Genomic DNA, 25,921 nt, shown 5'->3' on the forward strand with positions numbered 1-25,921 from the left:
CCTTGGATTGGAAAGGCACTAACCAGTATGGCATAATAAATTAGATCATTCCATTTCCATTTCAGGGGTACATTAAGTAGCCACTATAAAACAAATCCCCACCATCACCTTCTTTAGAGGATGGTGACAAAATTGTTTATACTTCTAAAAACTTCATACAATTTTGTCTTCATTGAAATTCCCTAAAATCAAATTAGAACTTTTATAGTCACAATATAGACTAGATATTTGTTCTCTTAACTCATTTATGGCTAAGGCTCACTGTAGTCAAAAAGATGAGTAGCCGGATTTTCCATTCTAAAGGCAGGGAGCTAACATGAAATTGCAGACAGATGTGAAGCCCAGAAGCAAATGGTAAAAAGCTTCTTTAAGTTCAATTAGCTATAAACTCAAAGTACTACCATGAAGTTTACTCAAAATGTAGTAAGATATAAAAAACATTAGAAGGTGAATATATCACCAAACCCTGAATTCAAGTGCTTTCATTATTTTGTCAAAGGAAAGCTAATTTGTGAGTAAAATGTGTATTTAAAATCGTAAGAATTAGCCTCATTTAAAAAGGAAGACATTAAGATTTCATTATACTGCAGGAATTAAAATTTTTACTTATTTCAAATAAACTCTAGAGTCCCATCTAAAAATTTGAAGTATATAAATCATTGATGGTATTTATGTTAGTCAACATAATTACAATTGAAGGCCATTATTTTTTAAATACATTTTTATTGATTTCAAAGAGGAAGGGAGAGGGAGAGAGAGATAGAAACATCGATGATGAGAGAGACTCTGATTGGCTGCCTCCTGCACACCCCCTACTGGGGATTAAGCCCCCAACCTGTGCATGTCCCTCAACCAGGAATCCAACTGTGACCTCCTTGACTTTTTGGTTCATATATAGATACTCAACATTGAGCCACAGGGGCAGGGCTGAAAACCATTTTTTATGACTACTTCCAATACAATTCACACAGGACACACAATCAATCAAAAGAAGAAATAGGACAAGAATCCAGGACTCCATATTTCTCAGAATAAAACACTTCTTTCTTATTTTTTTCTGTGCAGACAATGGTTGGAAATAGATTTGCTTCACACTGGATGGCAACACACAAAAACTGAACTATAATGTGTTTGTTTGTTTTTTTTATTTCAGGGGCTGATGTTATCAACTTTGATGGCCATGTTGTGTTGCCATATAGATTCAGAAACAAGAAGATGAAAACACTGAAAGATGTCATTGCCTTGAAATTTAAAACCACCGAGAGTGAAGGGGTGATCTTACACGGGGAAGGACAGCAAGGTGATTACATTACATTGGAACTGAAAAAAGCCAAATTGGTCTTCAGTTTAAACCTAGGTATGTTCCAACTTTTGGCATCATTCTTTCCATTTATTAATATTTCCATTAGAGAAGTATTAATGTTGTTTAACCCTTAAAATGTAAATTATAAAAAAAAGTTTACATTGTTATCAGTTCAGTTTAACGTACAGTGGTTTGTTTATATTGATATACTTATTCATTCAAAAATATTTCCAAAACACCTGTATTATACAAGGTGTGTATTAGCATCTGAATACAGTGGTGAATAAATAGAGAAGGACCTTGGGTTCATAAAATTTATGACCTAGTGGAGGAGTAAGATAGTGTCTTGTGTGTTATTATCTTAAAATAACTAAATCAAAAGAAATGATGTCAAATAGTAAGTATAGTTGACCTTTGAACAACATGCAAACCCTCCCGCAGTAGAAAAATTCACAGATAGCTTTTGACTAGAGTCAGCTCTTTGCATATGCAAATTCAACCAACCATGGATTTTTAAAAATAATATTTTCTATTGCAGGTTGGGAATTGAGGTAGGGAATCCAAGGTTGGAATCTAATGTTAGGAATGCTAAAATTTGTTTTTTATTCATGATTGGTTGAGTCCAGGCATACAAAGAGTTGACTGCATTCAATGAGTAAAAACTTCATATAAGTGAGCCCACCAAGTTCAAACATAGTATGAAATCGATTAAATGGGCTAATACAATGCTGCAGAGGTGAGAGGGGTCAATATTAGAATATGTACTGAGAAAGCTCGTCTACAAGATGTTCAAGTTGCTGTCAATGACAAAAGACAACCATGGGAGAAGAGCTTTCAAAGGAAGCATTCACTTCAGACAGAGCCTTTCCTTGCTGTTCCTTGAGCAAGGAAGAGGGTGTAGAGGCAGTGTGTAACTGAGAGAGAAGATGAAATCCAAAAGTTAGGAATTGTTCAAATCCTGTAAGAACCTGGAGAGCAGGGGTGGGGGACCATTTTTCTGCCAAGGGTTATTCGGATATTTATAACATCATTTGTGGGCCATACAAATTAATCAACTTAAAAATTAGCCTGCTATATTTGGGGAAAAAATTAAACTAACTCATACCTAATGCATTGACAGGGCTAGACTAGATGGTTTAACAGGCCTTATGCAGCTCATGAGAGGAACATTCTCCACCCCTGCTGTAGAGCAAGGCACAGGGTTAGATACTATTTTTTTAAGCATGGGAAGTTTACTGAGACCTCTATAAACATAATGGTTCCATCCACATGAGAGTTGAAGATGGACTCCTCAGGTACAAGACGAGCTGGCTCTGTCTTTCAGAAGGTGGCTGTCAGTAGAGATGCTGAAAAATAGGTCTACTGTGGAGATGATTTTAGTGGCACTTTCAGCATGATTTGTAATGAATTGGGTGTTTAGTAAGAAAGGAAGAGATTAAGTAAAAGGTAATTTCTAGGATACAACTTTGGTGCCAATAGATGTTAAGTGCCATTTTCAGAACTAGAGAAAGCTCTATTTTCTCTGTAGAGGAACATTAGTTTAGAGGGTCATTAGTTTCCTAGACATTTCCTCTAGGAACTATGGAGCAGAGTTCTGTGTGGACAGGGTGCATTTTAGTTGCTGATTGATCATCATCAAAGTTGAGATTTCTCTTAGAGTGGCATGCCTGAGATTGACAGGAGAAGGTGCTGTTTGGAGACTAAGAAGGGGGCAATGGATAGAAGGAAATAAGAATATGTGATGTCAGAGACGAGGAAAAGAAAAATTGGTGGTTACTGTGTTGAAGTCTCTTAAAATGTCACATAAGAAGACAGAAAAGGGAGGTTACTGCTTAGCAACATAGAGGTTACTGGTGATTTACTCTCAGAATAATATGCATGTAATATAAAAAAAGAACTGTCTGGAAAGAAATAGACCACACTCTTTACAGTGGTGGACATAGGTGCTAAATTATTCACAATATTCTCTACTCTTATTATTGAACATGTATTTATGTGTTACCTCAGAGAAAAATTAGCCCTAAATAATTTTTGAAACAAGATTCAATAGGAGTTAAGAAGACAACATACAAATGATGTATCAGAGAGAATTATACATTTGAAACCTATATAATTTTAATGAAAAAAAATGAAGTTAATAAGGAGGAAATGGGAAGAGAACCCCAGGAAAAAAATGTAAGTTATTTTTAAAAATACACACACACAGCAACTGGATTATATCTTTAAAAGTTTATATTTTCACACTTTTCTCTTAAAAATGTGAAACATACAGAGCCACTATGCTTTTATAAAAGTGTGACATTACATTACTGTTCTGAAACAAGTAATTGCTCATATGACCACACACACACACACACACACACACACACACACACACACACAAGATCAGTACCATTTCCCTAGATAGCAGTTTACTTAAGGGCTTTTATTGACTGACTGAAGTTTATGGCTGCCATGGAAACAGTCACTCATGCACTGTCCCTTTTTAAGGCCATTACCTAAATGTCAGGTACATCTAGCTGCCGCTTAGTCTTCTAGTCTAACTACTTAAATAAAACTTAATGTAGCTTTTCACCTGGAATTATTATTTCTTTTCTTCTCCCTTCCTCCTCCACATGCACCCACAATCATATTTGATTTCATCACCAAAGGAAGAACATTTGATCTAGGAAATCCATAAAAAATGTCAGATATAGGTATCATTAGAATCTTAAATATGGGGAAAACGGGAAATAATTATTCATGCATTCCTGTTTTTCTTATTTTATGACTTTCATTCTGAAACAATATTATATTTTTATAGCATTTATTTTCATCTGACCATAAAAAGTAATATTTCATTAGACAAAATAGGAAGTGGTATAAAGTACATACACAGAATCCCCAGATGACCTTAGTAAACATTTTGAATTCTCACAGCCTTTCCCTCTTAGTTGTAGTCTTATTTCTATGGAGATCTTATTTCAAAACTAGTTTAAAGCTACATATATATTTTTGCAGGTTTTTATTTTAAAGTATAACTTCTATACTTTTCCATGTAACTAAATATTACATTGTGCTTAAGATTATGGTATTTGGATTCAGAGGAAATTGACAATTGTCATGCTGCATTTTCTTGACCAAAAATAACACTAACCTCAGTAATAACAGACTGTTAACAGGTACTATTTAACGAATATTAACTAAAGGCCAGGAAGTGTGCTAGGGTCTTTGCATGTACTAAGTAATGTAATCCCCACAGCAACCTTGTAAAGCAGGTACTATTATTTTCCCTTTTTTACATCTGAAGAAACAAGATACCCAGAGAAGTTGTCAACTTGCCCAGCATCATTGAACATTAGAAGCTAGGCCCTCTGGCTTCAGAGCTCATGGGACACTGACTTCAACAGGAACCTAATTTTTTTAAGCTCATTATTTTTAAGGGGACAGATATTTTCATCTTTACTAGCTTTTATGTACTTTGAACATAAAACTTTTTAAGTGTAGTCACATGCCGGTTTTCCCTGTAGCAACTTCAGTAGACAAAGCATCAACCCATAGTGGGTGTTTTTGTTTGTTTGTTTGTTTTTGTGTGTGTGTGTGTTTTTAAATTTGTTTTTATTGTTGAGAGTCTTACAGATGTTTCCCCTGCCCCTCCCCCCTATGTTAGCCCCACTCCACTGAGCTCCCGCCCCACCCAGGCCTTCATGACACTATTGTCGGTGTCTATGGGCTTTGCATATATGCATATACTAAATTCTTTGGTTAATCTCTTCCCAACACCCCTCCTCCTCCCTTCCCTCTGGATCTGTCAGCCTGCTCCATGCTTCCATGTCTCTGGACCTATTTTGTTCATCAGTTTATTTTGTTCATTAGATTCCACATAAAAGTAAAATCATATGGTATTTGTCTTTCTCTGACTTGCTTATTTCACTTAACATATAATCATCTCCAGGTCCATCCATGCTGTCACAAAGGGTAAAAGATCCTTCTTTTTTTACAGCTGCATAGTATTCCATGGTGTAAATGCACCACAGCTTTTTTATCCACTCATCTGATGATGGGCACTAGAGCTGTTAGTGTTTTAATAAAAGGTCTTCTTCTACCCAGAGCCGTGGTGTCATCACCTTATTTCTTTTCCACTCCCGTGATGCAGGAAGCAACCAGCTTGGCCCCATATATGGCCACACGTCCGTGATGATGGGGAGCCTGCTGGATGATCACCACTGGCACTCCGTGGTCATTGAGCGTCAGGGCCGGAGCATTGACCTCACGCTGGACCGGAGCGTGCAGCACTTCCGCACCAATGGGGAGTTCGACTACCTGGACTTAGACTATGAGGTGAGCTTGGAGACATATAAACCGTGATCAATGTCACGTGGCTGCCTCAGTCTCCCACTTGCATTATTGTTAGTTATGTGCCTTCCTACACCATCTTCATTTTATTCTCCAAAGAAAAATCTACTTGTAATTTCAATTAGTTTATTAATGTCATTTTATTCTTTTATAAATTTCAAATAATAAATATTTGAAATATTTTTAAAATCTTGTTGCCAAAGTAACAATTTGAAGAGAAAGAAATCTATCATGTTATCAGGATTATTTAACAAGTCCTGAATAAATTTAAGTTATGATCTTTCCATTTCTCATTCATTATAATATAAATTACATTATTTTACTTTATAATACACAGTATTATAAATGAAATATTGAATAAGAAATCCTGAGTTCTGATTTATATTAAGCCATTTATAAACTTATAACTATTAATAGTTCTTTTGACAAGTTCTATTTTCTCAGATAAAATTGTCACTAAAGGAATTAAAATAGATAATATTTTAAAGACATTGTCCTTAAATAAAAATGGCTATTTCTTATCCTCCAAATGATCAAAGATTAAGGAAGCTATGATATTGGTCCAGTAAAATTATATATTCTCATAATATACAGGTAGGCATTCAAGGTATTTTAATAAATTATTTGCAGAGCAATTCAACCTTTAAATGTCCATTCAAAAATGTTAATCATACATAGTAACAAGAATTCTGTAAGAACATAATAATCACAGCATAATGTATACTAAGAGAAAAGGGATAATGCTAAATGAACAAGCAACGCATAGCAGTAAAATGAGCAGGATGAAATAGTAATCAGCCAGAGGTTTATGAACTTCTTAATTCATGGAACTCTTGATGTCTTATTAACTTTTCACAGCCATCCTAGACCCTTCTATAGTGGTTAGACCCAAACAACGTAATAAATGTTTATGCCCTAAGAACTCAGTAGCCATTTGAAAAGCAAAATACACATAAAATGAAAGGGCAAATTATAATTTTATATTATTCCTATGATAGTAATTATTTACTAATGGGCTGTGTGCACCTGCACTGGACAACTCCCCAGACATTGGAATCAGAGTTGGCACTGCCACTCTCATTTTCTGTTCTACTTTCACTTTTCACGTGACACTGATTTTATCAACACAATGACCAAAACCTCAACTTCACAAAGACAGGACATCGTCAAAAGCAAAGTAGCAAGATGTTGGAGCAGTGAACTATCTCAGCTAGTGTTTAACACAATGCCCAAAAGGTATCAGGGATTACTGTTTCTTTATAAAATGTAAAGTAAACTGTGGCACCTTTACCAGTTTGTGGTGTCACCACACTGTGCCTTGGTCCCAAGTTTTAAAATTGCAGTTATATACATACACATATATGTGTATCATCTATATCTATATCTATATCTATATCTATATCTATATCTATATCTATATCTATATCTGTATCTACATCTGTATCTATATCTATATATCTATATCTATATCTATATCTATATCTATATCTATATCTATATCTATATCTACAACTATATCTATATCTACATCTACATCTGTATTTGTATATATATAAAATTTTTTAAATGTGGAATTTACTTACTATAAAACAATAATTGAAAAAGTTAGGATTTACAACAGTGTTTTCTATTTTCTTATATGTTTAAATAGTTTCTAACTTCTGCACTGTGAGTATATTACACATATTCCTAAATAGGAACTTGGAATAGAGTATGCTATATAAATCCTGATATGAAGACTTTCTAAGTATTAAAATAAATTTAAAGTATTCAGGAAATAATTGCCTCTCAAAAAACAACAACACCTCTCTTTAAGCAAAAAATGATTTTTAAAAGGGAAATGATGTGAGAAGCCCTGGAATGCCTATCTTCTCTAAATTAGTAAAATTTTTGGCATATGTGACTTATCTCCCACTTTAGGAGAGGACATAAAGATGAATTATTCATTCTCCATTAATAAACTGAAGTACCATAGAAGATGAGAAATCCTGGAATATGAGCAATGGACAACATAATTCCAATAAAAAAAAAAAAAACAGAATTAAAAATTTGGGGTCACAGCCCCAGTTGAGTCTGTGATGAAATCTATGGGTATTCATGCACACACAATGCTTTCCATGCAGTCAGCAGTTCTGTGGACACTTTGAAGCCCATCTATGTAGCAGTACCATGTCTGAGAACCTCATCTGTGGACTAAAATGTCTGGGACATATTTGTTAGAGACACTAGAAATAAATTTAAATGTACTAAGCACGAATCTGCATAGACTCAACTTACTTTTCTTTGTGGAGCTACTGCTGATTGCTCTCTTCTTAGATACTGCAGTTACTCTCATGAGCTAGAGCAAAAGTAGTTGGTCTGCCTTTCTCTCTCTACATGTTCATCTTAATACAAGGAGATTATCTTTGCTTATTTGTTTAAAGATGAGGGACTACAGCTGAAACCGGTTTGGCTCAGTGGATAGAGCATTGGCCTGCGGACTGAAAGGTCCCCGGTTCAATTCCGGTCAAGGGCATGTACCTTGGTTGCGGGCACATCCCCAGTGGGAGGTGTGCAGGAGGCAGCTGATCGATATTTCTCTCTCATCGATGTTTCTAGCTCTCTATCCCTCTCCCTTCCTCTCTGTGAAATATCAATAAAATATATTTTTTAAAAAAAAGATGAGGGACTACAGTAGAGTCCCTCTCAGTGTCTTTGCGCATGGCTCATTGGCTCATCCATACAGTAACTAAACTCAAACCTCAAAAGGAGCTTCTTATAAATAACAAAACACTCCTATCACTCAGGAAATGCCAAGGATTTTAGGAGTTCTGAGCCAGGAATGGGAGACAAAGACCAAATATATTTATTATGCCAAACTATTACATGGTATTTCCATCATATAGACATGATAACTCTAAATCACTTCAGGAGCGTTCATGGTAGTACACTGTAGAGATGAGATCTGAGTAGTACTTACTTATTTTTGTTTAATGTAATTTAGTTCATTTAAATCTTATATCATTTGATTTTTAACAGTGACTAGGTTTGACAATCGTTCTCATGGGCCAGTATGAGTAGGGTTCAACACACCACATCATGAAAGAGACAATAGAAAACAAGTTTGCCACTTTGGGAATTTTTGTGGGAACTTAAGAGTTCACCTCACTCACCTCTATGGAGCCCCTTTACACCACAAAGAAAGCCAATCACCATTTGCAGTCAAGCTGCTAGCTGCAAGGTCACCTGAGAAAGGTGCAGTGGTACACAGGTGTTCCTGTCCTCCTCCTTCCTCCTCTGAGCCAGTGAAATCACAGGGCAGGCGAGCAGGCTGGTGTGTGGCTTGGCTTCTTTCTCGCCTTCTGCGAAATTCCAGGGCACTCCCACTAGGGACATGCTATGCTCTTGCTTTTATAATACATATCTTTTTGGGAAGTAGAGGATGGCTCCCCCTTGTCCATTGAAGTACCTGGGTAGGATTTTAGAGAGAATCAATTGCATGGAATGAAAAGCCTGGGTTTGAATCCCTTTCTGCCCTTTACTGGTTGTGTGACAGTGGCTAAATCATGTTCACCTTCTATAAAATGAATATAATGGCACATTTATTATAGGGTTATGTGAGGAGGCAACAGGAAGTAAGAGAAACCACCATGTATGTCAGTTATACTTCGTTAGACTACACATAAAAAAAAAAAACCCACCCTGTGTTTATTCTCTTTCATACAAAAGGAGCCCCTAGGCAGGTAGCCCTGGGCTCAAATGGCAGCATCATGGTCATCAAGACCCCCATCTCTCTCTCCTCTTGCTACTCCTCCATCCCCACTGCAGATCACTCCAAGGTTGCTACTCATTCCATGTTGCTTTCCAGCCAGCGGGAAGGAGAGAGAGGGAAGGAAGGTCATTTTAAATATAGTTCTTGGAGTCACACACAGACCTTTCATTTAAATCTCATGAGACCAAAACTTGCTTCAAAGAGGTTGGTAAATGCCATAATTGGATAGGGAACAATGTGTGGAACTGAAAAGCATTTTTTTCCTCTAAAGAAGTTTGGGAGAAAGGACACTTAGTGGTATTTAATAGTCTGCCACACTTTATAAATCTTGGTAGCTAACAAGATGATTAATGCAGCTATTTTTCAGGGTTATCATTGAATGGCAATATCAGTAACAAGTCAATCATATGAGTCATATGAATATCTGATGGTTAATAACTGCAACAATTTTTAATATCAGAATAGTTACAATTTCAGAAAGTATTTTGTGGCCCAGCCACTTTATTTTACTGATGAGAATACAAAACCAGAAAGAAGTGATTAGTTATATTCTCATATTATTAGTTGCATTAGGAACTGGGATTGTTACCCACATCTCTTAGTTGTAAGGAGCCTGGTAAATTGAGCCCGTGATGCTTCCTGTACCCGAGCACCTTCCATAAGGTAGGTTGTGTGCCAAGGGTTGCTGAAAGCAGAGAAACGAGGAATGTTTGAATCAGTCTCCCAAAGGAAAACAAAAAGCCACAGATAAGCTATGCACAAAGAGAAGGAATCAAACAACACTTACAAACTGGGATTTAGGTATATTTCAATATGTTATGATATTTTGTTGAGGATTTCAGCATCTATGTTCATCAGGCCTATATATTTTTTTCTTTGTAGTATCTTTATCTCCTTTATGAATTAGGATAATGTGGCCTCATAAAATGAGCGTGGGAGACCTCCTTCCTCTTGAATTTTTTGGAATAGTTTGAAGAGGATAGGTGTTATTTTTTTATGAATGTTTCATAAAATCCATCCCTGATCGTAGTATTTTATGAAATAAGCTGCATTCCTGACTTTGAATTCATAGATAATTTCAAATCTTTATAATAAAGTGTTCTCTTTTGCCTAAGCTAAAAGAAATGTGATACTGCATGTCATTCAGCATAAAAGATTTTATTACTATCAACTAGGGAAGAAATTGATAAAATAAATTATAGATAGTAAATTAAATCCTTCTTTAAAGTATCAATAATACTTACCTTTGGTGTTAGGTAAACCTATATATACCTAATAAGTTCAGTTCAATGCTACTTAAAAACATTGTTTTTCAATAATTCTATGATCTTGGTTATTCTCAATTTTTCCTTTTGTAATTTTCTAATTTTTAAATATATTCTCAGTTTTCCTCTTTTCTTCCTATATATAAACTTTATGGTAAATGATATATAACTAACCACTATTTTTTTAAATTTATTAAGTGAATTATTCTGTTTTTTGGTATTATCTCATAAGCCATCAATGATTTGTGGTTTATGAGATAATATAAATCTAATTAGACATTTAAAATGACATGTTGTTAAATAATGGAACATAATTTTCTAATGACCTCCTAGCACATAAAGATCTTTGCCTTATGTATAAAATATAAAGTCTTGACATTAAAAAACTTTTGTTTTCAAAACTTTGTAAGAAAAATTGATAATAACACTGAGTGATAATTAAACATATAATATCTATATTATATATCATGATATTACATCTATGATTAGTAGACTCATTTACTACTGATTAATTAATAGCAATGCATAAGTAAGTCTAATTTTTATTATATGATAATGATATTACAGTGCTGTAATTTGACCAAAGATATATGGAAAACACATAATCTTTCTTATAGGTAATAGTAGCTAGAGATTCACAGGAAGAAATAGTGACCTTATTCCTTATAATTTAAAAGACCTATAATATCTATAAGCCTGCACTTCTCAAGTTACAGCCCCCAAATTTTAAGATGTTCCTATTCAATGTAGTAATGAGACTTCCTGAACTATTTTCTCTATTCACCATAAGTCTAATGAATGTTTGACTTTAATGGACATTAGACTATGATAAGTTTATGTCAGGTAAATATAATATTCCTTGCTTTTGGCTACAGTTTTATCAACTTATATATTAGTGTTGATTATCTCATGATGACTAGAGGCATTTATTGATGGTATATCTTTGAAGGATAAACATAAAATTGTATTTTTAATATTACTTAATATCTTTGCTGTGAAAAGTGTTTTAAAACATTCTCAGGATAAATTATAAAATGCCTTTTGGGTAGCAAAAACTCAAGGGATTGTTGCTATTTTCTTGTTCAAGCTATAATCTAATTGTCAGAATTAATACTACTGTGCACTTCAATAACAAAATAAAATTAAATATAATAGATTTTGGACACAGAAAAATGTCTGTATATATTGGTTGATATAAATATAACCAACATTGTCTGTATTGATAGTTCTGTCTCATTAAATGTGAATGTTATTTTTTTTTAAGTCGGATACAGTGTGAATGTTTTGTTGTTGTTTATTTCTCAAAGATCACCTTTGGAGGCATACCTTTCTCTGGTAAGCCAAGTTCCAGCAGTAGAAAGAATTTCAAAGGTTGCATGGAAAGCATTAACTACAATGGCATCAACATAACTGATCTTGCGAGAAGAAAGAAACTGGAGCCTTCAAATGTGGTAAGATCTTTTAACCCAGAAATATTGGTTCATAGAAAAATCACAGAACTTGCATTTTCTATGGACTATTGCATAACAATATCATAGCATTTTTTATCATACTTATGTTGGACTCAACAGTATAGAACTGACTTTAGAATTACCAGTGTGTAGATCCTGGATGTACTCTAAGAATCGATACTAGATTTTGAGTTTAATTAGCTGGAAATAGATGTTGAGTTTTATTGGTAAAAGTAAACATGTAAAAATAATCATCGGTGAAGGTACAGAGCAAATTTAATTTTAATATTAATTCAGAGAGAGTCTGCTATAGATTTAATAGTTCATGTGCTGGAGTGGAAGAACTATGCATCTAGAGGATGGTGTTGTGTAAAAAAAATTGAAGAGCCAGTTAAAAATATAAAGTCATATTCCTCAGAATATTATGGTGGGAGCAAAGAAGCTGAGAACAAATGTAGATTTTCAGATCTTTAAAAGGAAGGTACTTAGACCCTGGAATATAAAATTTAGTGTATACCAATATAAAATTCAGTATATCAAATTTGTGTGTACAAAATAGGAGTATGGGATAGAAGGAGTAGTTTTGCAATTTTTGTTTTAATTTTGTACATTCATGTCACTGTTTCCATAAATATTAATCCATTATGATTTAAACGCAGTTCATGGAAATTTCAGTGGGATTTTGAGGTGAATAAAAAAATCTGAAATAATCAAAACTATGCTGATACTAAATAATTAAAATTTATATATAAGTATGGGTATAAAACCCAAGATCATTTGATCCAGAATATCAGTTTAATAAATAGCAAGCAAATGACCATGATTCCCACTGAGACCAAGTAATATAATAATAACCATCTGAATAGGACATCCAGAAGAAGACAGAGGCATCACCTGCCCAGCTGATGCATCATTAGTTAGGGGGAGAGAAGCAGCTTTTTGCTGTCTTCAGCGAGTCCAGTGGTCCACTCCGAAGCTCTCAGAGATGTACAGCCCATCCCCTGGCCAGCCCATCACAGCAGGCCGCCTATCAATTTCATGATGGATTGTGCTTGTTACATCCAAACTTGATGGCTAACTTCTGCACCTTGTTTGGCATTCTGTTACACTCCAAGTACTCATGTCAAGGTGTCCAACTGTTGAGTCCAAGTCAGCCTACTGCATGTGATAGTTTGGGACAGGCTAAAGCTCTGCTTTGAAAAATGTAGAATTATAGCTTTGTCTCCTGTCTTCCACGGATCCTTACTTTATTCTGCATTTTCCTCAAAGAATGCCCTTCTGTTTTACAGGGAAATCTGAGTTTCTCCTGTGTGGAGCCTTACACAGTGCCTGTCTTTTTCAATGCCACCAGTTACCTGGAGGTGCCTGGACGGCTCCACCAGGACCTGTTTGTGGTCAGTTTCCAGTTCAGGACTTGGAACCCCAATGGCCTCCTGCTTTTCAGTCACTTTGCAGATAATTTGGGCAACGTGGAGATTGACCTCACTGAAAGCAAAGTTGGTGTTCACATCAATGTCACACAGACCAAGATGAGCCAAATAGACATTTCCTCAGGTCAGTGAAATCTCCTGATGTTGGCTCCTGAAACTGCTAAGGCAATTTCCGCAGATAAAGTTGCATTTGTTTGGTTTGGTTTGGTTTGGTTTGGTTTGGTTTGGTTTGGTTTGGTTTGGTTTGGTTGGTTTGGTTTGGTTTGGTTTGGTTGGTTGGTGTTACATGCTAGTGGTTATATTTGGATCCAGACTTAGACATTCTTTCTTGGTTGCCCTGAGTGCTGATTGAATAAGGGAAACTCGGAACCTTACTGAGAAGGTGAGGGGTGGGTGAGGAGACAAGTTGGTTGGGACTGTCTTAGGGCACCAAAATCTTCTATTTCTTATAAATGCTAATTCCTATTTAATGGAGAAATTGATATTTCTTTAAGTGAATATTTTATCTTTAAAAACAAAGAATGTTTATTTTACTAACGTAATAATACCTGGTATCTTTTGAATTCATGGTCATTCAGATATCTTTTACAATTAGTAATGGGATTATAATAATTTAATTATGGCTTCAAAGGTCTATTCAACCACCTGAATCAAAACTTCAAAGGATTTTGTTAAATTTGTGCAAATTGTCAGGGAAAAAAGCAAACAGGAGTGAGTACAAGATGTATGTACCAACCGAGGAGGGTGCTTTTTAAACTTGACATCACAGTGGCATGATGAACCGACACTTAGGTAACATTGATGTTACCTGAACAGACGTAGCAACCTTGGAATATTCTTTGAGTAATGTGGTACAAAGAAAGTTGAAATTGCAAGGTGAGATATTCTAAACAAAGAAAAATTCGACATGTTATGGGACTGATAAGCAGTAAAATGTTCACACAGTTTCACTAGATGTTTCTGGCAATTGTTGTGTTTATTGTAAAGGACTCCTTAGAAGACATAGAGAAAACTAGTTTCTGAGCACCTTGGGCAGAGATGTACAACACACAGAGAGGAGCTTCATGACCCAGTGCTCAGCTGCATGACTGCTGGCCCGCAGGCTAGACTTTCCAGACTGGTGACACCATATGCATACCCCTGACACTGTTCCTAGCAGGTCATACTATTTGTGTTCATCTCACTCCCCCTCTGTGTGGTCAGCTCTTTGAGGGCAGTAACCAGGCCTGTTCTATCTCTGACATATAGAACAGCACTTATAACAGAAAAGGGGTCCTGGGGAATGTTTGTCAAGTTCAGCACAGTGGCCCTTTGATCCAGTCTTCACTAACAGGGTGTCTTTTGCAGCAGGATGTGTCTTTTTTTTTTTTTTGTAAATAGGCTTTGTGTATCTGTATGGACTGTTGCTGAAAAGAATTCAAGGAAGACATAGTGACCATTCTGTAAGAGGAGTTTCTGAAATCATTGGCCGGTGTGAACTACCAAGATGTTTACTTTTTCAGTTTTTGCTTTGTTAGATGTGCTTTTTCCCCTGAATGTTCCAAGTCAAAATGATTGATCAACCATATTCTATCACTACTTCCCAGTACAAATTCACTTGGGGAGATTTAGTAAATAGAAAATATCTGGAGAGATCAGTATAGCACATAAAACAAATACACATATAAATATTTACCACAGATGGAACACTCACTAAATCCTGTCATGATTCATGGTTCTTTTCTAGTGAAGAACCACATAAAAATATGTAGCAAGCCTCCCTCCTGGAGTGCTCTTAACAAATCCAACTTTCTGAGACCATTATAATGGAAAGAATAGGATCCTAAACATAGTGATCAACAAACAGTTACTAACTGAATTTGGTCTAATTTAGGACTCCAAGATACTCTCATCTAATTTAAACTGTGTTTATTAAAAAATAAAGAATAAAGAAATCGAACACTTAACAACTAATACACTTCAATAGATTTGCTTAAGTGTGATAAAATTGGACTTCAGAAATCTGTGTCAATTTAGCCAATTATCCATGCAAATTAAGGGAAACTGGTATGAAATCTAAATATTTCTATAGTCTCCCTCTTACATATTGTAATGAAAATACCTTAGTGTTTCAGGTATGTGTTTTTTTTCCTATACATGTAGTGAAAACTGAGATCACATCAGATATCATTGCTCAAGTTTGAGAAATTTTAGTAAGTAAATAGACACACATTTTTAAAAAGTCAAATCCTGTACTCATTGAAATTGTGTTTATTAAAAAGTAAAGGAAAAAGGGAATCCAATATGTCATAACTCCATTCATTCATCCTACAAATATATAGAGTGTACATAGAACACAATTTTCATATGCATTTTAATGCATCTTACCAAATTCGATTAAATGTAAAAGTAACTTAGTGTGAGTAGCAACAATGAAAAAATAATTAATTTAGAAAAATAAATTACCTTTAGATGTACTCTAATAATTAGGATGTTTTCTTTTTCTCTCCCATTAAAAAATAAAAATTGCCACTAAATGATTCCATGACCTAAAAACAAGTGGTGACCACAGTTTGGAAAACACTAACCTACAGATTTGTCTCCTCAATTGAACTGTGGGAAATTTTTAAAGTTCTAGTGATGCCATTATAATAACCTGATTATTATTTAACAGGAAAAGTACAAAGGGAAGACTAAATAATGTAGACATGCCATTTATACAGCTTTGCCAGGAAGCTGCAGTTTAACACTCCCCAGGTCTATGACCTGCAAATCAATGGGGGAAGGGACTGGACTATAGGTATGCGTCAGTGAGGTCTGGCTGACATGGGAAGATGCTTATCGGTCAGTCACACCTGGGAAGTAGTCAGTGGCCAGAATAGGCATGGTCACTGCAAGGACGTGAAATTGAGATAGTTAATTCCTGAACAGAGAGCTCTCTCTCTTGGCTCTTGTGCTTTTGGCCCTCTTGCTCTCTTGGAACTTCTGTTGCAGGGGTGCACGCCCCTGCATTCACCCCCATGGCTCATGGCCATGTGGAGCCCACACAGTTGACGGTGATCAACCTAATCCTACATCAGACTCAGCTCTACCATGGAATAGAAACTCCGGGCATGGACCCTATATTTAGCTCCACTGAACCCCAGCTGCACATTTTCCAAGGCTGGACTAAGGGACATGGAACTTCGCAAATCAGGAAATGTAACTGTATACAAATAAAAACCATTTATTCGCCTGTGTGAACCTTAAAAAATTCCTTTTCTGAAGATATCACAAGAACCCCACTCCCACTAGTGATAGAGGAATTCCACCCACCCAATCCTCCAGCAACACTAGTTGCTCAGGGGGATTTACTGTATCATTTTATATTGGAAAACTAAAGGTGTCTTTCAGGAACAAATTATGATATTACTAGAGACCCGGTGCACGAAATTCGTGCACGGGGGGTGGGGGTGGGGGAGGATGTCCCTCAGCCCAGCCTGCACCCTCTCCAATCTGGGAACCCTTGAGAGATGTCCGACTGCCTGTTTAGGCTTGATCCCACTGGGATTGGGCCTAAACAGGTGGTTGGACATGCCTCTCACAATCCAGGACTGCTGGCTCCCAACTGCCCTCCCCTGCAGTCCTGGTCCCCCCCAACTGCCCTCTCCTGCTGACCTGGTCTCCTCCAAGTGCCCTCCTCTGCTGGCCCGGTCACCCCTAACTGCCCTCCCTGCTGGCCTGATCGCCCCCAACTGCCCCCCCCTGCAGGCCTGGTCCCCCCCAACTGCCCTCCTCTGCCGGCCTGGTCACCCCTAACTGTCCTCCCAGCTTGCCTGATAGCCCACAACTGCCCTCCCCTGCAAGCCTGGTCCCCCTCAACTGCACTCCCTTGCTGGTCTGGTCTCCCCCAACTGTCCTCCTCTGCCAGCCTGGTCTCCCCCAACTACCCTCCCTTGCTGGCCTGGTCTCCCCCAACTGCTCTCCTCTGCTGGCCTGGTCACCCCTAACTTCCCACAACTGTCCTCCCCTGCAGGCCATCTTGTGGCGGCCATCTTGTGTCCACATGGGGGCAGCCCTCTTTGACCATCTTATGTCTTGGTGTGACAGTCAATTTGCATATTACTCTTTTATTAGATAGGATAATAGTAGTAAGAAAGAAATCCATGTGTATTATTATCTGATATAGCCAAAAAGAATAAGAAAAAAAAAACTGAAATAAGGTTTTTTATTATAAAACTTCTTAATTATATGCTACTAAATCACAAATCGATGTTTAGAATAATACTCTAAAGTTGTGATCTGCCAAAAAGAATAAGGTCATAAAATGTGATTCAGCATTTATATAGTGAAAGGAAAGTTAATTCTATTAAAGACTTTTCTTACCTATTAAAAAAAAATCAATTTCCATCCATGTAAACAAAGTCTTTCAGAAAAATCATTCAGCTTCTGCCCTGTTTCTTAATCAACTGTTTGCTAAGCTGAAGTATTCAAACCTCCTTGTTTTGTTTAGGTGAACATTGCTTCCATTTTAGAATTTCTGCATCCCTACTACAGTAGAAAGTTGTACTCAGCAAATATCACATTTGTTTGTAATTCTACCTCCAAAGAGAATCTTTGTTTTATTTTTGTTTTGTCAACCTTTGAGTCCCATTTGGGTGTGTTAAGGGAAAGCAGCTTAGTCTCTCCGGCTGTCCTAGTAAAAGAGCAAAACGGGGTGCTTTGTAAACAATAGGCATTTGTTTCTCATAATTCCAGAGGCTGAAAGCCCAAGGTCATGGCAGTAGCATGGTTGAATTCTGGGGAAGGCTGTTCCCCAGGTTGCAGACTGGGGACTTGTTGCTGTGTCCTCACCTGGTGGAAGGGGCTAGGGACCTCTGTGGTGCCTCCTTTGTAAGAGTACTAATCCCCTTCATGAGAGCCCCACCCTCATGACCTAATAACCTCATGAAAGCCCCACCCTCTAATACCATCACACTGGGCATTAGGATGTCAATGAAGTTGAACCTTAAATAACATGGGTTTAAACTCTGCAGGTCCACTTTTATGTGGATTTTTATCCAGTAAATACTGTAAATGTGTCTTTTTCTCCTTGTGATTTTTTAATATAATACTTTCTTTTTTCTAGCTTTATTATAAGACTACAGCATATAATACATAAACATACAAAATATGTGCTCATTGAATGTTTATGTTATCAGTAAGGCTTCCATCCAAATTAGGCTATTAACAGTTAAGTCTTTTGGGGAATTAGAAGTTATATGTGCTTTGTTGACTGCATGGGGGTTGGTGCCTCTAACCCATATGCTGTTCAAGGGCAAACTGTATATGAATTTGGGAAACATAAACATTCAGACCATAGCACAAGGAGAAGATGTTTTCTTGGCTTTTTGTGTAGCCAGGGAACTTGCTGGTATATACTAGCAAGTTCCAGTTTGTTCTCAGTAAATGCATTTCCCTGGGACTGCTTATGGCACTAAGCAATTAGAATCTCTCTTCTCTTGGTTTTATGAACATTTGAAAATGTAGTTATCACATTTTTATTTGAAGGAACTACTTCATTTCAACTTGCAAATTTCAGTGATAGCTTGTTCCATGAGGTTACTTTTTCATCACATAAGGAAAGAAAGGTCTAGATTTTAATACTATTTTTTTAATGTTTTAACTATTTATTGAGAATGATTTTCAGCTTTGTGATTTTAAACTACTGATATGCTTTCAATATTTCTTAAATCAAATTTCTACAACTCAAAATTAAATAGTGTTTACCTAGGCATCACTTTATATGATTCAAGAGATTGGTTTTACAATGGTCTTAGAGAAGTAATGGAGACTTTGTTTAGCTATACATGTATTCTTTAATTCAAGTAAAACCATAATGATAAGAAGCCTTAAAAATGTCACTCACCTTTAATCTGTTAACTTTGAATCATCCTGATTTTACAAAAACAAAGAAGTACACAGAATATTTATCATAATGTAGAAAACATAATAGTAATTGAAAACAAACCAAATATTTTAAATGAAGGGATGACTGAGCATTGCATGCTTATGTGGAATACTATTATGTCATGAGAATTCATGTTTCTCAAATAAAATTCAATACCATTGGAAAATATAACATGGTAAATTAAAATTTGTACAAAAATATATGAAGGATATGTCCCCAGTATTACTATTTAAGTACTCAAATAGCTAAGAAATAGTTCAGAATTAAATAAAATCTGAATAATACTAATATTAATCATCTTTAGTTGTTGGGTTATTAGTCCATGACTAGCTTCTTAGTACATTTTTTGTAATATCAAAATGTATTACAATAAATATTTATTACTGTTTAGAAAAATGTGTACTATGAAATAATGAAGGATGAAATGACATTTCTGAAAAGCATGCTTAACAATATTGTGAGTAGAAATTACATAGAGTAAGTTATATCAATTTAAAAATGCTAGTTTTCATAGTTAATTAGAAGCATTTACATAGTCAATTTTTAAAAAGTTTGTTCTTAAAAAATGACCTCCAGCCTAATTTTATTAATGCTATTCATAAAACAAATGGAACATTTCATATTCAGATGCAGAAATTTGGGTTTGGATCTATGAGCTTTTATTTGAAAATATGTATAACTAATTTTGAACAAATTTTATGCCTTTCATGTAATTTTCAACCCATTTTTCCCTAGACAGATAGAAGGAAAGATAGAAAGTAAGATAGATAGATGAATTCACATAAATAAAGGCATTTCCCCTTAAAACTATTGCTAACTATGAAAGGATAGCAGATTTTATTTTCTCTCTTAATGATGAATCAATGAATATAAATATCTTTATTTCCAAATAATTTTCATATATGTCTAAAAATAGTAGCCAAAAATTATTTTTTTAGATTTCCTTACTTTTTGACACACTTTTAGATTTGTAAGATGTTCAAGAAAAACTCAGAAATCTATTTTAAGGTGCAGAAGATAAAACAAGGCTCTGGATTCTTAGAAGACCATGTAGAGTGAGGAAGGTTGATTCATAGAGCACTGTGCTCATTTAGGAATCTAGCTTTGTTCTAGGACAACATATCTCCTCTTATTTAGTAAAAGCCAAAAGTGAGAAGGATATAGATCTATATAGGTATATAGATATAAACATAGGTAACCTTGGACATTTCTACAGTGCGGTTTGCTTACTTTATTTTCCCAAATCACAGATAGACTTGCTGTAAGAGCCACATGGTGCCACATAGAAAGCATTTGGGTGAACAGTGTACTGCTCCTGTGTAGCTTCACCTAAGTGACTTTGTATTATATCTCATCTCCTAAAGTGGCTATACTATCATCATGAAGCTGAATGGAAACATACTTTTAATTATACTCTGTGCATGCTGGTGCCTTGTCACATGGCTAGAAGCATTATATTCCAACATGAAAGAAAAGAGACACTGAGGATAGTTTCGTGATATTAGATACTGACATTCTTTCCCAAAAAGTGGGCGGACATTTTAATTTATAATTACACTTCAATATACTATACCCACTCTAGTTTCTACAAGGTTTCTGGGCCTTTTAATTCTTTTTTAATTGATTACATATGGAGAGAGGAATGGAGAGAAAGAGAGAAACATCTATAGGCTACCTTCTGCATGGCCCCTACTTGGGATCGAGCCCACAACTTGTGTATACGCCCTGGCCAAGAATGAACCAGCAATCTCTGGGTTCATGGGATGATGGTCAACCAACTGAGCCACACTGGCCAGGGCATTTTATGGTCCTTTCTAAACATCCTATGCCCTTTTCAGGGAAGATGAATAAAACATGATTGTGTATATGTATGTATATAATGTTTTTAAATGGCAAGGAAGAGGATAAATTTAATAAACTTAGATGGATAAAATGGAGGTAAAAACTCCCATTAGAGAATACATCATGTTTTAAAAACTTCAGTTTACAGATAAACTAGTTAAAGAGAAAAAATAATCAAACATCACTACTACCAACTAACTATGAGAATAAAAATGAATTATGTAAGACCAGCAAAGAGCACAGCCCAGGAACCCCAAAGTTAATACATAGATGTAGCTGCAGATGCTTCCAAAACAGATGGAAAGGCAAAGGAGCAAATTAGCTTTGCTGAGAAGCCCATTGTTTTCTCTAAGTTAAGGGCTGACCCAGAGGATATTGTGCTAAGTGTAATAAGCCAGTCAGAGAAAGACAAATGCATAGAATTTCACCTTCATGTGGAACCTTAAGAACAATATAAACAAACAAACAGAAGCCAACTCATGGATACAGAGAACAGACTGATAGCTGTCAGAGGGGAACGGGGTTGGGGAGCTGGATTAAAAAGTGAAGGGATCAAGAAGTACAAATTGTCTTTAGAAAACAGGCACAGGGAAGGAAGTACCACATAGGAGATATAGTCAATAATATCATAATAACTATGAGTAGGGCCATGTGGGTTGTGGAAATATTGGGGAGAACAAGTATATGATTGTCTAAGCACTAAGCTGTGCACCTGAAACTAATACAAATAATATTGAATGTAAATTGTAGTTGACATTTTTTAAATAAATAACATTTTTAAAAGGGCTGTAATTTCTCTAACTGATAGGTAAGTGATAAATATAGCATGGTAGATTTATATAGTAGAGAGATAAGTCACCTCTATTATTAAGGGCCTTCCATAGAAATGTATCCTTGTTTCTATACAATATGTATAGAAACAAGGAGATTTGTTACAGGGAACAGGCCCACACAGTCACGGAGGCTGAGAGGTCCCAGGATCTGCAGTTGGCAAATGGACACCCAGGAGAGCCTACAGTGTAGTTTCACTCCAAGAATAAAGGCCCGAGAGCCAGGAGAGAGGATGGTGTAAGATCCAATCTGAAAGCCAGCAGGCTTGAGAATGATGAGCTGATATTTTAGGTCAAATCTGAAGGCAGGAGAAGACCAGTGTCCAGGCTTCAAAGTCAGGTGGAGAGGGGGAATTCTATTATGTGAGATCCATGGCGAGCAATCTGTTTTATTAAATATACTGGTTGAAATAGTAATCTCATCCAGAAACACCCTCTCGAACACACCCAGGATAATGTTTAACCAAACATCTGGGCATTCTTTGTCCCAGTCAAGTTGACACATAAAATTAACCATCTCATTAACTTTAGATATTTTTGCCATTTTGTTTTGTAATTTTGTTGTAGTTAATAAAATTTTTAAAAATAGTGGTGCAATAGAGAAATCAGAGATTGGTTACCTTCATAATCAGAAAGAATATAGGGTTATTGGATTAGAAGTTCTACCTCCTTCCTTCCCCATTAATCTTATGGATGAGAATTATCTGGGGCAATGAACTGGACCAGGAAATTTAGACTGTAAGATATTGTAATGGACTATTACTTTTGATTGATGATTTTTTCTTTGATGATTTTTAAGCAATTTGAGTTATCCCATGCATTAAGAATTTAGGTACATTGGGTTATTTGTTGCTTTGTTATAATATGTTGTGGAGATGAGCCTCTTTTCGGGAGGGAACCTGCAGATTCTAGTGGAGTTACTGGGAACCTCTGAAATTAACCTGAGACCAACTTAAAGAATGACTCCTCCGGGTATCCTTTGAGATGTCTACTACATATGTGTCACAGTTGTCTTTCCTTTGTTCATAAAAGCTCTCATCCAGATAAATTTGGAGGAATCACTCAATACTGCTCAGAAAGTATGTACGTTTACTTGGTAACATTGTATCAAAAGTAATTAAGTGTATGAACCAATCTTTTATCATAACTCAATTTTATGATTTATTGAAGCCTTTCTAACCCAAGCACATATTCTACTTCTGATAACCGAATTCCTACAGTTTTTCCTGAGTCCTCTTTCTTCTCTACAGCCACTGCCTTTGCCCTCTTACACTCTATGATCTGATTTTTACAAGTAAAGCTCTGCCTAGATGTTGGTTGTGGTACTCATAATCATGTGACTAGTGTGTGAAGTTTTCTGAAAGATGTTGATAACCTGCCCATTTTTCTTCCAGTCTTGCTTCCAGTCTATTTTTGACCCATTCAGAGGTTGGAACCCTATTGTTGAACTTGTGGCCAGAAGCTGGGATTTTGCTACCCCTGGACATATCACCCCCTGCCAGTTTTCTGCCTAGGTTCTGGAGTATTGCTCACTCTGATTTCCCAGATCTCTGCTGTTTTAGTTTAAACCCTGAAATCGCTGACTCCAGTCTAGGCTGCAGCCTCTTAGTGCCTACAAATAATCGCCTTGTGTCCTTTGCACACAGGTTTTAACTATCTCCCAACTTGAAATGCCTCTGTCAATCCTTGTGCAGATCTATGCCAAATCTCAACCTCACTTTGTCTTCTCTCTCAACGAAGTCCTATTGCTTCTAGGTGTACAGATAAAACATAGTTAATTGGGGAGAGGGGGCAAGGGGAGAATTACAAGCAGGGAAGTAGTACAGTACACACAATTCCACGAGTTTTCATTTTGGCTGTGCATGTTTGGTCAATTCACATCATATCCAAGGGTCTAGCAGAGAGGAGCCTGAATATTTAACATTCTACATCATTATGGGGCAGGAGTCAGGAAAGCTGCCTTGTTAGGAGAGGGAGGCCCCTGGAGCCCAGCAGCTGATGCCAGCCTGCTGCTGTGTGGTGCTGACTCATCGGCTAATCCAGCTCTCTACTAAGGGACTAAAAGGTTGGAGGAAATGAGATGTTTCTCCTCTGGTCCAGGGAGAGTGATGATGACTATGATGGTAACGAACAGCTATTAAACACTTTCACCATGACTGTCACTGTGCTAAATTCTTTACATTAATTGTCTTGCTTAAGGCTCCAGTGACCTTGTGAGTTAGGTATAAAACCTTCTTGCTCACTTATTTATATCAATGTTAAAATCATTCTTCTAGCGACCCAAGTAGAAAACTTAGAGAAAAATAAAATTTTATTCTCTATCTTGGCCTGGTTCATATGAAGATTTAGTAAGTACCACCAGTTCTTGTGAAGTACTTCATCTATCCATCATTTCCTTATTCCAGTGGGGGAAAAAAATCATCACTTGAAAAAGATAATCAAGACCACCTTCATTGCCAAAAAGAAAATTTCTTCCCCATCATTGCCCTGTTATTATCCTATCTAATAAAAGAGTAATATGCAAATTGACCATCACTCCAACACACAAGATGGCTGCCCCCATGTGGTCAAAGATCCTGCCCCCATGTGGACACAAGATGGCCACGACAAGATGGCCAGCAGGAGAGGGCAGTTGGGAGGGACCAGGCCTGCAGGGGAGGGCAGTTGTGGGTGATCAGACCAGTAGGGGAGGGCAGTTGGGAGGGACCAGGCTGGCAGAGGAGGGAAGTTGGGGGTGACCAGGCCTGCAGGGGAGAGCAGTTAGGGGTGACCAGGCCTGCAGGGGAGAGCAGTTAGGGGTGACTATGCCTGCAGGGGAGGACAGTTAAGGGCAATCAGGCTGGCAGAGGAGCAGTTAGGCATCAATCAGGCTGGCAGGGGCGTGGTTAGGGGGTGATCAGGCTGGCAGGTAGAAGCGGTTAGGGGCAATCAGGAAGGCAGGCAGGTGAGCAGTTGGGAGCCAGCAGTTCCAGATTGGAGAGGGTGCAGGCTGGGCTGAGGGACACACCCCCGACCCCCGTGCATGAATTTCGTGCACTGGGCCTCTAGTGATACTAATAATTAGCAAAGACTCTGGAGCCAGATTCCCCAATGGATAGTGCTGACTAAGGCCTTACTCTGTTCCAGTCTCTGTTTAAATGAAGCTAATGTTCACAAATTTATGAAGTCATTTAATTCAATAACTCCTCAGGATCAAGGCCATTATCATCTGTATTGTATAGATGATAAAACAGAGGCATAGAGATAGAATAACTCACCCAGCCTTTTCCAGCTATGAAATCACAGACCTTGAAAAGGAATTCAGAACATCTGAGTCTAAAGTCAGTCCTCAGGGCCACTCTGCTGTATTGCCTCTCACATCCATTCAACACACTGGCTTCCATTCTCAGAGGATCGGGCATCATGGAATATGACACATCTGAAACATTTTTCAAATGCACCCAATACCAGTGATGTTATCATGTGTCATTGGGATTCACCAAGGAGCCTTTCAAATAATCTCCCTTTTGTTTCTCATTTTTCTCTCACATTATCCAAATTTTTATTTCTAAAATACAAGGACAATATTCTGATTTTCTCCCAGTACCTAAAACAAGACCAAATTTCTTAGCCTGCCATACAAGAGCATGCACACACTGAGACCAGCTGGAGTAGTTGACCTTCATTTTTCTTGCTTTACCCCAGGGACTCTGACTACTTTCCACTATCTGCCAAGAATTCCTTTGTATGCTACTCAGTTAAACTCCTGCTCATCCATCAAGACCCAGTTTTAGTATCATTTAGTGTCAATTTAGTATTATTTCCTT

General features: G+C 36.8%; 1 protein-coding gene across 1 annotated transcript in view; it reads left to right on the top strand.

The window, feature by feature from the left end:
- Positions 1–25,921, top strand: part of CNTNAP2 (contactin associated protein 2) — a 1,915,008-nt gene that overhangs the window by 853,573 nt on the left and 1,035,514 nt on the right. Inside the window, exons 5-8 of the mRNA XM_080666270.1 lie at positions 1,154–1,357; positions 5,439–5,623; positions 11,962–12,105; positions 13,395–13,659. Coding sequence (XP_080522396.1) covers positions 1,154–1,357; positions 5,439–5,623; positions 11,962–12,105; positions 13,395–13,659 — 798 coding nt within the window. The remainder of the gene's footprint in view (positions 1–1,153; positions 1,358–5,438; positions 5,624–11,961; positions 12,106–13,394; positions 13,660–25,921) is intronic.

This window comes from Plecotus auritus, assembly GCF_963455305.1.
Source record: "Plecotus auritus genome assembly, chromosome: 4".
Taxonomy (NCBI): Eukaryota; Metazoa; Chordata; class Mammalia; order Chiroptera; family Vespertilionidae; genus Plecotus; species Plecotus auritus.